The following is a 12,390-nucleotide window of genomic DNA, read 5'->3' as shown; positions in this document are numbered from 1 at the left end:
GAATTGGACAGCCCATGTGTTATGACATGCTTGGGTGTCTCAAAAATTTGCTGAACAGACGTGGTGCGTCAGACAAATCGATTACATTTTCGTGGGAAAGATGACTGAGAAGGACTTCAAGGGCAGGTGGGTGGTCACCTGCTGTGAATTGTGGTGGAACATTCGAGATGTCCCCTAATACAACGAGGGGACGAATTGGTTTGTAAATGTGTTGTGCAAGTACTTTCTCTGTAGGTAGCCAAATTCTACCTGGGGTAAGTCCAGGTGGAGAGGGGAGTTGTCTCTGGTGCCTTGCTCCACGGAGCAGTCCTGGTGTTGAGTCTCATATAATCGTGGTTAAAGTACATGTGCAAACAAAAGTGTACTTTGGTTTGTATGACTGGAAAAAAAGACAACATGGGTTTGTTTTTGGGAATGCTAGCTTGGTGGGGGTGTGAAGGTCACGGCGTGTTGGGATATCTTTGTGTACAGTTGCTGGCTTGGACTGACTTGTGTGCGGGGGAAAAAGAAAACAATTGGAACTGTTTCGGAGAAACAGTGGCTTGGTTGGAGGTTGGGATCCAGTATTCTGTTGGGAGCACGCAATCTGAACAGAATGGATTGCCATTGGCTATTTTTCAAATGATTTTATCAAAATGATGGCTCCTGCGTAATGTGAGGGGGCAGGGGAAATATATTCACTGTAACAGGTGCATGTGATGCTGTAGGGAAGAATTGGAGGAAATCGGGTTGAATTTAAATTGAAATGAAGATTGAAAAATCCAGATGGGGCCATAACAGTGTATGGGGAAGCGTCGTTAAATGGTAGTAGGTTTAGACAGGTATTGAAAGGGTTCGTGCAATGTCATTTTGGGGGGTAACCATGCTCCAGGTGGTGGGGCAGCCGGGATACAAATTGGGGTCGGCCAATTTAAGGATGTGGATGCGCACACACCTGGAACAAGGCATGTTCCTAAAGCTTAGGTGTAAATGTTGGTTGGAAAGGGGAATGAGTTCTGGGAAAATGAATTCACTTATTGGATGTTGTTGAATCTGTCTGTTAAAGAACATTGGGGCTTGTGGCTCGCCATTGTCTGTCTGCCAGTTATGGTGGGCAGAGGGAAGAGGGAGTAATGATGCTCCTGCCTCTTGCTTGGCAGAAGGTAGAGGTGGTGGTGGGCCAAGATGGGTCAGAATAGGCCATGGAACAAAATTGAGCTCTCAAGAGCTGAGGTGATTTTAACCTGAGGATGCATCTCTCAAGGGACCCCTGGCTGGTCCGAGGTGTGAAATATGGTGACGTTGTCTTGTGGACACTTTGTGAGTGGCTAGACACGCGCCTGAAAGGGAAAATTGTATTCATAACTCATGTGGGTTGTGTCTGAAGGAAAGGTTTGGGAGGAAGTGTGAAGAAGGTCGTGGAAAGTGCAAAGATGATTGGATTGGAAAGTCGACTCAGATGGATTATTTGTCAATGACAGGTGACTGCAGGAATTGTTGAGGAAGTAGAGGAAAAGGTTGTAAAAAGTTAATGGAAAAGACAGGAAATAAAGGAAAGTGGTTAGTTATGGACTGTTGTTTTTGTGATAAGAAGGTGATGCAAGGGGTTGGCTTGCACTGGGGGGACCAATGAATGTAAAGTTGTGAATTTCGTTTAATAACGTTGCGTTAGATTGCTACATGCAGAATGACCCCAATCGAGGAGGTGATTGGGGGCTGGTGAAGATTGGATCACGGCTCTGCAGACCAGGTGAACAGAACTCCACCAGGTACGTGGGAATCACATCAATTGAATTATTGCTCAAAGGGAGGTGATAGAGCAAAATGAAGAAGATTGTCATGGGGACCGCAAGGCTAACCCACGCTCTTGCAGGGAAATGGCTTTGGGAGGCTAGTTGTTGTTGTTTTGGTAGACTCTAGGATCTAAAACCTAAGGCAAAATGCACAGGAGGGTAGAGTTGGTGATTGCGGACGGAGATTAGCTAGAGAACTTGGAGACGATTTCGTTATTTTTCAGATAATTTTTCCAGTGGGTATATACTGGTGTGAAATTCGCGTATCTAGGAAAGAAGGGAAAAAATGTCCAGGTATTGATAGGATAACAGTGAAATTTTGAAGGGGAGAATACCGATTATTTCCATTGACCGATTATGGTTGGGGGGGAAATGGTTGGTAAATCATGTATTATTAGATGTAGGGAAGATGATTAAAAGGAAGGTATTTTCGGAAATTGGTGAAAGTAAATATGGCATTTGAATTTCCAGGCACGACACAGGAAATGCGGCTATGAATAAGCCAACCATCTGAGAGATAAGGTAACTAAATGCCAATTGGTGGGATGGGGGGCTAGGAATTTGATCATGGTGTGTGTAAGAAAGTATTTTTCAGGATGGACGATGAAGAAACCGCCGTCGGAAGACCATGATCTTGACCGCCGAGGCCGTCGACCTGAACGAGCCCCTGGGCGATGCCGATGTGACCGGCGCATCAGAAGACTGTTGATTTATTTGATTTATTGTGATGATTTTGTTGTAAATCCCCTGCGGGAATTGGCTAATGCTTCTTATGTATTATAAGCACACAGCTGCACATCTCCGCTTGATCCGACTATGGATCTGACTGCAATGCTGGGTCTGGCTGCCAAAGGACCTGACACTGATACTCTCGTTCCACAAGCTGATTATGCGTCCATGAACGTCTTTGACACAAAAGGAAGTCTCTCTCTTTACTTTGAATTGTAATGCTCTGTACTCTGACCAGGAACACGTGACACAAGATATTAATTACATTATGTATTCCTCAGAACAACAGCATGGACGTCGATTAACTTCGAAGATCGGCAAGGACCGGGTCTGTGCGAGGACGGGGAGCCCTTCGATTGGGGGGGATTTCAGCCACACCTACGCTGCTCCAAGGGTGGGTTGTTAGACCCCCCCGGGCAACATCCTTGGCCGGACCAGGCGCCTTCGTTGCGGATCTGAAAAGTTAATAGATCTTCATGTTCTGGAACTTCATGTTCCAAACACGCACAACATGACACACCTTTCAAGCGTGCACGCGGGGTACTTTATGTGCGTGGCATGCCCTTGGGAGGACACACATACAACACTCAATAAAGCCCGATGTGGCCACATATAACACTATTCTCTTTTGCTTTGCAAATAAAGCCGATGTGGCCTGGTCTCTGTGATACGTAGTCTCGTAGAGACCAAATGGGGGAATGTCGAGATCATGCCTTTTATTGTGCCTTATGTAATTGTGGTTTGCATTTAATAATGGTTGCTTTGTGAAAAGGATTAAGCTTACTATGTTCCCTCTTGCTTTTTAACTATGCTATATTTTCCAACTGTGCCAAGGAATGTAGAAAGATAGTGAAACTGCTTGCTCTGTTAGACCCCCTCGTGAAAACGCGTCTGTCTGTCCTTGACCAAAAGCCAGCATGGAAGATAAGTTTTGAGAATGTCACGGTGCTCTTGTGCTCTTTCTCCCGCATCTTTCCCTTTGCTCATGCCAAAGAAGATAGGGTCTCGGTGGGAGATGTCGAGCCAGTTTTCCTTTGTCCGTGCTCATTTTTCAGCGGAGATTTTTTGTATAATTTTGTGTATATAAAGAAACTCTGGGTTGCCAATTTTCTAGGAGTGTATGTGGCCATGCTGTTCAATTGTGAATGGTATGACTCTTACACCCTCCACAGCGCTGTGATATTGGTTCATCATTAAATCTTGTTATCTCTTGAACTCAAGGTGTGGAACATGGTTCTATTCTCCTCAGATGGGGTGGAGGAAGGTGGGGTTTGCCAGAAGGTTCTGTGGAAGCAATGTAATTGAAGTCCAAAGCAATTAAACAGGAGTTTAACTACAAGTTGAGTTGTTGGCAAAATGCCACAAGTGGCTACATATATATTTTACAAAGCCACTTGCTGTGCTCGGAGCAGGAAATGCCAGGCACCTTGAAGATCACTATTAAATAAACAGGAAATAGTGTTGATTGCTTTTAAACAATGAGTATAAAACTATACATGTATTTAAGCTCTTCATCAAATCATATGAATGGAATTGGTACTTACAACTATTAGAATTAAGGACTTATATTCTTTATAAACTGAGGTTACATATGCAGGAGAAGGGGAACAGTATAAAATTAAATAACACGGAGGGGACACAGTCCGGAAGGAGAGATAAAATCATGTTGTTTGATCTTAGGACAAGGGCACCACTACACAGTGCTCACCACCATCTGTGCTGACAAAAGTTGAACAGACCTCTGGCCCAGTGCATGATTTGTGCAGGAATTCAGGAGTAAGACAATAAATTAGGGGTAGTTCTGATTTCTGACAAGACTCCATCCTTCTATGACGTCTTTCCCCATCCTTCATTCTTACACGAGTTCCTGCAATTCTTTATGATGCCGGGTGGACGAAGATCCTCACCTTGAAATAGATAGAGTAACTTGCCCCCTCCATCCAAGCGCCCTCACACCTGCACGTCCACATCCATCACATTGTGTTGAAGTCCGACACAGTCACGTGAAAAAGTAAGTACACCCCATGTAAAGTTTTGACTTTTTCAACATATTTCAACATACAGCTATTTGATCTTCATTTCAACAATATTGATAGATAAAGGTGATATAATATAACAAATATCATGAAACATTTACATTTTGTCGTCCATTGTATAATTTAAATAAACATAAATGCAAATTTCGCATGTGGAAAAAGTAAGTACACCCCTACATTTATCACTACTTCAAATACCTAAAGTTAGAATCAGGTGCACCAGCTCAGGTGCAAATGATTAGAACATCGTTAGAGAGGATCTTGGAGGAACCTGTCATATTTAAACCTCAGACATTTAGTTTGGTTTGCTCTTTGTTGTTGAAGTGTGCGGCATCACCATGCCGAGATCAAAAGAGCTCTCTGAGGCCTTCAGAAAGAAGGTTATAGATGCCTACGAGTCTGGGAAGGGATTTAAAAAGATCTCCAAACAATTTGAAATCAATCATTCGACTGTCCGGAAGATCATCTACAAGTGGAGAAGATTCCAAACAACTGCCAACTTGTTCAGGCCAGGCCGCCCCAGCAAGTTCAGCCCGAGAGCAGACCGCAAGATGCTGAACGAAGTCTCCAAGAACCCCAGAATGTCATCACGGGACCTACAGGTAGCTCTTGCCACTGTTGATGTCAAAGTGCACGAGTCTACCATTAGAAAGAGGCTGTACAAATTTGATCTACATGGGAGGTGTGCCAGGAGGAAACCTTTGCTGTCCAGAAAGAACATCAGGGCAAGACTAAAGTTTGCCAATGAACACCGAGGCAAAGACCAGCACTTCTGGAACAATGTGCTCTGGACAGATGAGTCAAAGGTAGAGCTATTTGGCCACAGTACCAGAAGACATGTTTGGCGAAAACCAAAGACAGCATTTGACCACAAGAACCTGATATCAACTGTAAAGCAGGGCGGTGGAAATATTATGGTTTGGGGCAGCTTTGCTGCATCAGGGCCTGGGCAGCTCACCATCATAGAATCCACTATGAATTCTTCATTGTACCAGATGGAGCTTGAGGATAATGTGAGGCCATCTGTCGGAAAGTTGAAGCTCAACCGAAGGTGGACCTTGCAACATGACAATGACCCTAAACATACCAGTAAATCCTCCAAGGAATGGCTGAAAAGAAAGAAATGGAGGGTTCTGGAATGGCCAAGTCAAAGCCCGGATCTAAATCCCATCGATATGTTGTGGGGAGATTTGAAACGAGCTGTGCATGCAAGAAACCCCTCAAACATCGCACAGCTGAAAGAATTCTGCATGGAGGAGTGGGCAAAAAAATTTCCCAGTCGATGTCAGAGACTGGTGGACAGTTATAAGAAACGCCTACTTGAGGTTGTTTCTGCCAAAGGGGGCAATACCAACTATTAGAGCCAAGGGTGTACTTACTTTTTCCACATGTGAAATTTGCATTTATGTTTATTTAAATTATACAATGGACTACAAAATGCAAATGTTTCATGATATTTGTTATATTATATCACCTTTATCTATCAACATTGTTGAAATGAAGATCAAATAGCTGTATGTTGAAATATGTTGAAAAAGTCAAAATTTTACATGGGGTGTACTCACTTTTTCACATGACTGTAAAAGGCTGAACTCAAGAGCATCACTTCAGAGATTTCTGAGATTGATCTATCATGCTGGTTGTCGTAATCTTGTGCTGTTTCTTTTATAATTGTATTTCTTTTGTAATTGCTGCTGGTTTTATTGGAATTGCTTTGATTTCTGGGTCTCTCCAATTGAACGCTTCAACCCAACCCAGAGTGGACATTGAAGTAGTCCCTCCTCAGTTCTTTGGGAGAGAGATAGTGAGAGTGAGATTTGTCAGGATTAAGAGACATATTTCAGGTGTTTCACCAGCTTGTGATTTTTTCAAGGTCTGAAGAGAGCGAAGTGGCTGCTGCCTACCTGTCTGAAGGATGAGGGATGTCACGGCAGACTGTGGAGACATCAACAAATAGATAGAGGATTTTTTGGAGAGATCGTTGTTAAAGATTAGTTTATAGGACTGGGTCGGCAAATCGAATACCAGCTTGCTGGGATGAATGATCCCGGTGTGTACCTCGATTTAGAATAGGTACACCGTATCCCTGCGTGTCATAAGAGGCGATTAAGGGTTGGTGTCAGGAAGGGCATCCGGCCATAAAAACATTGCCTCAAACAGGGAACCTTGATTGTCATGGGTCCGCAAGGCTGACCCCCGATCTAGCGGGGAAAATGGCCTAAAAACGATCATTCATATATTCATACTGGGCCCAGTAATGGACCAAACCCAGAGCAGTGCAAATGCCACCTCCGTTACTGACTCTGTTATTTCTATGTGGACCCTCGGAGTGTGCCCCGAACGTAGTGAAGTCCAACGACGACTATCTCATCCCATTCATTCTGAGCCAATTCCACGCTGATCAGCATCAAATGATTTCTAAAACACATGTGATCCGAAATTATGAATTTGGATTTGCCCAAGATGTTTAGGTATTGGGTGAATGAGTACACCTGGTGGAAATAATGCAGGTTCAAATAAGAATGTTGAAGATTTAATATATTTGGAATTTTTCATCTTCAAACAAGATGGTTCATAATCAGGTAACTATCAGCATAACTAAGGCTATTTGTGATGTGCTGATAAGGGTAATACATGTGGATCGACAAAGAGACAAACAGATATGAACAGGAGAGACAAACTGTTACACCAATAACAAACAAACATACAGGTAAAGGCCAAACACACCTCCTTCATGGCCATTAGCTCGCCGGTGTCCACATTGACACATGTGTACACCTTTCCGTACTGTCCTTCTCCTGGATAATAAAAAAAAATAATCACATGGGACACAAAAGGCCACCAGTTGATTGTGAAATCTGCATTATGAAACTGATTGGAAGCACAGATGGTAAAGAAAATGTCCACTGACAAATTACCTTGATTACCGTACGCGCAATGGCCGAGCAGACATATTTTCCTTAATTCCGACAAATTCATGGGGAAAACTATTTCCTTAATAAAATAATGGCAAGTAAATACTCTAATCTCACCAATCTTGTTACCCCTCTGCCATTTAAAGGTAACTTTGCGTAGGCCAACATGCATTGTGGACGGAGCAGATTGAGGGTTGTCACACACTCTTCCGATTACTTGGCGACTGCGCAGCTTCAGGTCCTGATCATGCTGAAAGCGCTGGACTGCACGACGTACTCGTGTCATGTGGTTATTGCGCCGTATCTCTTCTGGAGTTAGAATTGAAAACAAAAACGAAGAGACAACATGTCACCAACAACAGGTCAGAGGTCACCTTTACACAAGGATACACAAGGAACGAGGATGCAAGAGGAGGCCAATTAGCCTGTCATGTCTGCGGTACATGTCCACCATATCAATACAATCTAACAATTTCCTCAGTTAAATTCACTGGGAGTGGAGAGTGGAGGAGTGGGGCAAGCACAGATACAGCGTTTCTGTCTATACACACACACATATATATATATATACACGACTTGCCAGATTGCGTCTGATAGGGGTAAATGACGTAACCACAGCACGTACATTGCTGAATGATACCTCATCTAAGAGCTCTTGAGTGCATACACAACGACAGGTTTACAGGTTACTGGTTTACAAACATCAAAATCCATGCAATCTCAACTTATTTGCATCAATGCTGTGCAAGCGGTGTATATGCCCAGAGTCGTTGGTTCGTACCCATATTGGAAGTTCAAAATCATTTTCTGTGAAAAAAAATCCCATAAAAGCCTCCCTCATGCTCTGGTTTGGTGGTGGTTTTGGCTCTGGTCAGGGGTGTCCGTTTTGGCTCTTGTCAGGTGTCGGTTTTGTCTCTGGTCAGGTGTCGGTTTTGGCTCTGGTCAGGTGTCGGTTTTGTCTCTGGTCAGGTGTCGGTTTTGTCTCTGGTCAGGTGTCGGTTTTGGCTCTGGTCAGGTGTCGGTTTTGGCTCTGGTCAGGTGTCGGTTTTGGCTCTTGTCAGGTGTCGGTTTTGGCTCTGGTCAGGTGTCGGTTTTGGCTCTGGTCAGGTGTCGGTTTTGGCTCTGGTCAGGTGTCGCTTTTGGCTCTGGTCAGGTGTCGCTTTTGGCTCTGGTCAGGTGTCGGTTTTGGCTCTGGTCAGGTGTCGGTTTTGGCTCTGGTCAGGTGTCGGTTTTGGCTCTGGTCAGGTGTCGGTTTTGGCTCTGATCAGGTGTCGGTTTTGGCTCTGGTCAGGTGTCGGTTTTGGCTCGGGTTAGGTGTCGGTTTAGGCTCTGGTTAGGCGTCAGTTTTGGCTCTGGTCAGGTGTCGGTTTTGGCTCTGGTCAGGTGTCGCTTTTGGCTCTGGTCAGGTGTCGGTTTTGGCTCTGGTCAGGCATTGGTTCTGGCTCGGGTTTGGCGTTGGTTTTGGCTCTGGTGACGTGTTGGTTTTTGGCTCTGTTCAGGCATTGGTTTTGGCTCTGGTGAGGTGTTGGTTTTGGCTCTGGTGAGGTGTTGGTTTTTGGCTCTGTTCAGGCGTTGGTTTTGGCTCTGGTGAGGTGTTGGTTTTGGCTCTGGTCACTGGTCAGGTGTCGGTTTTGGCTCTGGTCAGGTGTCGGTTTTGGCTCTGGTCAGGCATTGGTTCTGGCTCGGGTTCGGCGTTGTTTTTGGCTCTGGTGAGGTGTCGGTTTTGGCTCTGGTGAGGTGTTGGTTTTGGCTTTGGATCTGTGTTTGCTTTGTGGTACTTCAAGAGAGAATGTGCTCATGCTTGCGGGTCTAACTGGGAGCCGAGCCTTCGGGCGGACGGAGCAAGCTTTTCTTTTCCTTACTGTAATTATCGCTGCACCCTTCATTGCTCGCGATTGCTTGTACATTTTGCATTGCATCCCCCCTTTTTGATCCATTTTGATTACCCTTATTGTACTTAAAGTCTTTGACTTCCCTCCTCTCTTTTGCATGATCCCACTGTGATAATAAATTCCCTCTTGTTGAACTTCATTTTCAATCTGTCAATGTTCGTCATTTACCTATTGATCCAGTGAAGTTCGCATTTTAGGTTAGACTGGGAGTTTATGAGTCCCCAATTGATTGCCTCATTCACTCCGGCATGCATCAGCGGTAAAGCTCGGCCACCCTGATTTGGATCCAATAAATATAACATTGGTGCAGAACCGAGGGCATGTCCCCCGATTGTAAAGCCATGTGGCGCAGGTAAACAACCTAAATCTTCACCTTAAATTGCTTATAAAATGTAATATCACGTATATCCAAAGTTCCGTTCAAATGGTTTCCCCAATAGTTTTGTGAATAAGTGTATGTGGAGCAGGGTAAATGATGAGCCCACACAACCCAAAGTAACGTTTTGGTGTACCCTCCCATACGTGACCACTGACCAACATATCAGAAGCTACCGCTCGTCTGCTGGTCACGTTTGAAGTTGGCATTGCACATAGACCTGAGGCTACCATTAAACGCAGGATCATGCAACCAAAAGACCGATTGAATCGGGAGGACATCTATAAAATAAATTGCAGCAACTGTTCGACCCACTACATTGGAGACTTCCCAGAGACTAAAAACAAGGCTACAGGAATATCAGTAGTGCCGTACGTAGAAAGGACCCGCTCTCCCAGGTCGCAAGACCATCGATTCATGTTTACTGAGGCTCAGGTGATCGGACAAGCGGACAACCAAATGTCCAAACAGCTGCAGGAGGCCTTGTCTTCAAATGACAATTCAATTAATAGACATATCGATTTACACCTGGCATATGAAGCATTATGTCATCAGATTAAATACCTGTGAAAACACTGAACATTGTTAATCACCAACATCCTCAAAGAATGCCAAACATCAAAGCATCACTTGGGAGTACTCAGTTAATCAGTAAAGTGACGTTAACCCAGGTGCTAACAATCAGGATGACTGAAACGTTAGACTTAAAAAGATCTCTTTCGGGGAGTGAGGGCTGGGAGGGAAAGAGCAGTTGAACTGTAATGTCATTATTCCAACACCTACAGTGCATTCAGAAAGTATTCAGACCCCTTCACTTTTTCACATTTTGTTATGTTGCAGCCTTTTACTGAAATCGTTTAAATTCATTTTTTCCCTCATCAATCTACACTCAATACCCCATAATGACAAAGAGAAAACAGGATTTTAGAAAGTTCTGCAAATTTATTAAAAAGAAAAAACTGAAATATCACATTTACATAAGTATTCATACCCTTTGCTATGACACTTGAAATATAGCTCAGGTGCCTCCCATTTCTCTTGATCATCTTTGAGATGTTTCTACACCTTGACTGGAGTCCACCTGTGGTAAATTCAATTGATTGGACATGATGTGGAAAGGCACACACCTGTCTATATAAGGTCTCACAGCTGACAATGCATATCAGAGCAAAAACCAAGCCATGAGGTCGAAGGAACTGCCTGCAGAGCTCAGAGACAGGATTGTGTCGAGGCACAGATCTGGGGAAGCCTACAAAAAAATTTCTGCTGCATTGAAGGTTCCCAAGAGCACAGTGGCCTCCATAATTCTTAAATGGAAGAAGTTTGGAACAACCAGGACTCTTCCTAGAGCTGGCCGCCCGGCCAAACTGAGCAATCGGGGGAGAAGGGCCTTGGTAAGAGAGGTGACCAATAACCCGATGGTCACTCTGGCTGAGCTCCAGAGATCCTGTGTGGAGATGGGAGAAACTTCCAGAAGGACAACCATCACTGCAACACTCCACCGATCTGGGCTTTATGGCAGAGTAGCCTTATTAAGAGGTTAACCTCATGTTAACCTTATTAAGAGGTTAAACTAAGTGTTAAGTAATAGAGCTAAGACATGTTAACCTTATTAAGAGGTTAAACTAAGTGTTACGTAATAAAGCGAAGACATGTTAACCTTATTAAGAGGTTAAACTAAGTGTTAAGTAATAGAGCCAAGACATGTTAACCTTATTAAGCGGTTAAACTCAGTTAAGTCATAGAGCTAAGACATGTTAACCTTTTTAAGAGGTTAAACTAAGAGTTAAGTCTTTATTGTCATATAGATAAGACATGTTGACCTTATGAAGACATTAATATTCGTTGGCTTTCTGTTGATGTTCTATGCAAACTATTTTCTGGAATCATCGACTGTGACAACATCTTATTTCTGTGTTATTTCCATCTTTGTTCTTCCCTTATTCATACTCGTGACCGGAAGCTTTTTTTGGTGCGTACCTCTGGCTTGGCTCACTGTGGTCAGCAGCTCCCAGCTCCGACAATTTGGCGTTGACAATGAAGGAAGAGAACCAGAGGGCAGGGAGTCCGATTGGCCAAAGGTCAGATCTACAGGAGCCCATGGAGTGGAAAGAAGGTGATAGGTCAGTCGGGAAGGGGGAAACAAAGCATTGCAAATTTGGAAAGATCGGGTCATGTGACTGGGGGTCGATGGCATTTGAGACAAAGCCACACACTGTGTGACGTTAAGGCAAAATTATGCCCTCAATCGCAGAGCAGAATGAACGACTCGTATGACCGGACAAATTATGCTGAACGGATGACCAAGCTAAATGGACACGTGGACAGCACATGAAGGGACAACAATTTATTGTCAAAATACATGTCTTAATAATTACATGTAATGTCTTAATTTTCATTGTAATATACTCAAGGAAAACCAAAATAAGTAATAATAGAACAGAATAAACCAAGGCACAACATCCCTCATCCTAACCTTACCTCAGCAGCGCACTAACCTCTACAAAGGTAGTGACAGGATGATGAATGTCCTTCATGGCAGTGCGTATCATTGACTGCACTGTACTATGATTGGGGCAAGACAAATAAGAGTCAAACTACGATTGGCAACCATGGTGAAGTAATGAGATGCTGCGATTCCTCGGCCATGTCGTGCAGAACAATGATGCA

At 43.9% G+C, this 12,390-nt stretch overlaps 1 protein-coding gene across 1 annotated transcript in view; it reads right to left on the bottom strand.

Moving 5' to 3' along the window:
- MAP3K4 (mitogen-activated protein kinase kinase kinase 4) overlaps window positions 1-12,390 on the bottom strand; it is a 185,820-nt gene that overhangs the window by 79,329 nt on the left and 94,101 nt on the right. Inside the window, exons 22-24 of the mRNA XM_068116524.2 lie at window positions 11,701-11,808; window positions 7,570-7,761; window positions 7,265-7,335 (exon numbers count right to left, since the gene is read on the bottom strand). Coding sequence (XP_067972625.2) covers window positions 7,265-7,335; window positions 7,570-7,761; window positions 11,701-11,808 — 371 coding nt within the window. The remainder of the gene's footprint in view (window positions 1-7,264; window positions 7,336-7,569; window positions 7,762-11,700; window positions 11,809-12,390) is intronic.

The sequence above is a fragment of the Myxine glutinosa genome, chromosome 5, assembly GCF_964187855.1.
Source record: "Myxine glutinosa chromosome 5, kmMyxGlut1.1, whole genome shotgun sequence".
Lineage (NCBI taxonomy): Eukaryota > Metazoa > Chordata > Myxini > Myxiniformes > Myxinidae > Myxine > Myxine glutinosa.
The sequence above is the reverse complement of the archived record's forward strand: the minus strand, read 5'-3'. Positions and strand labels throughout refer to the sequence as shown.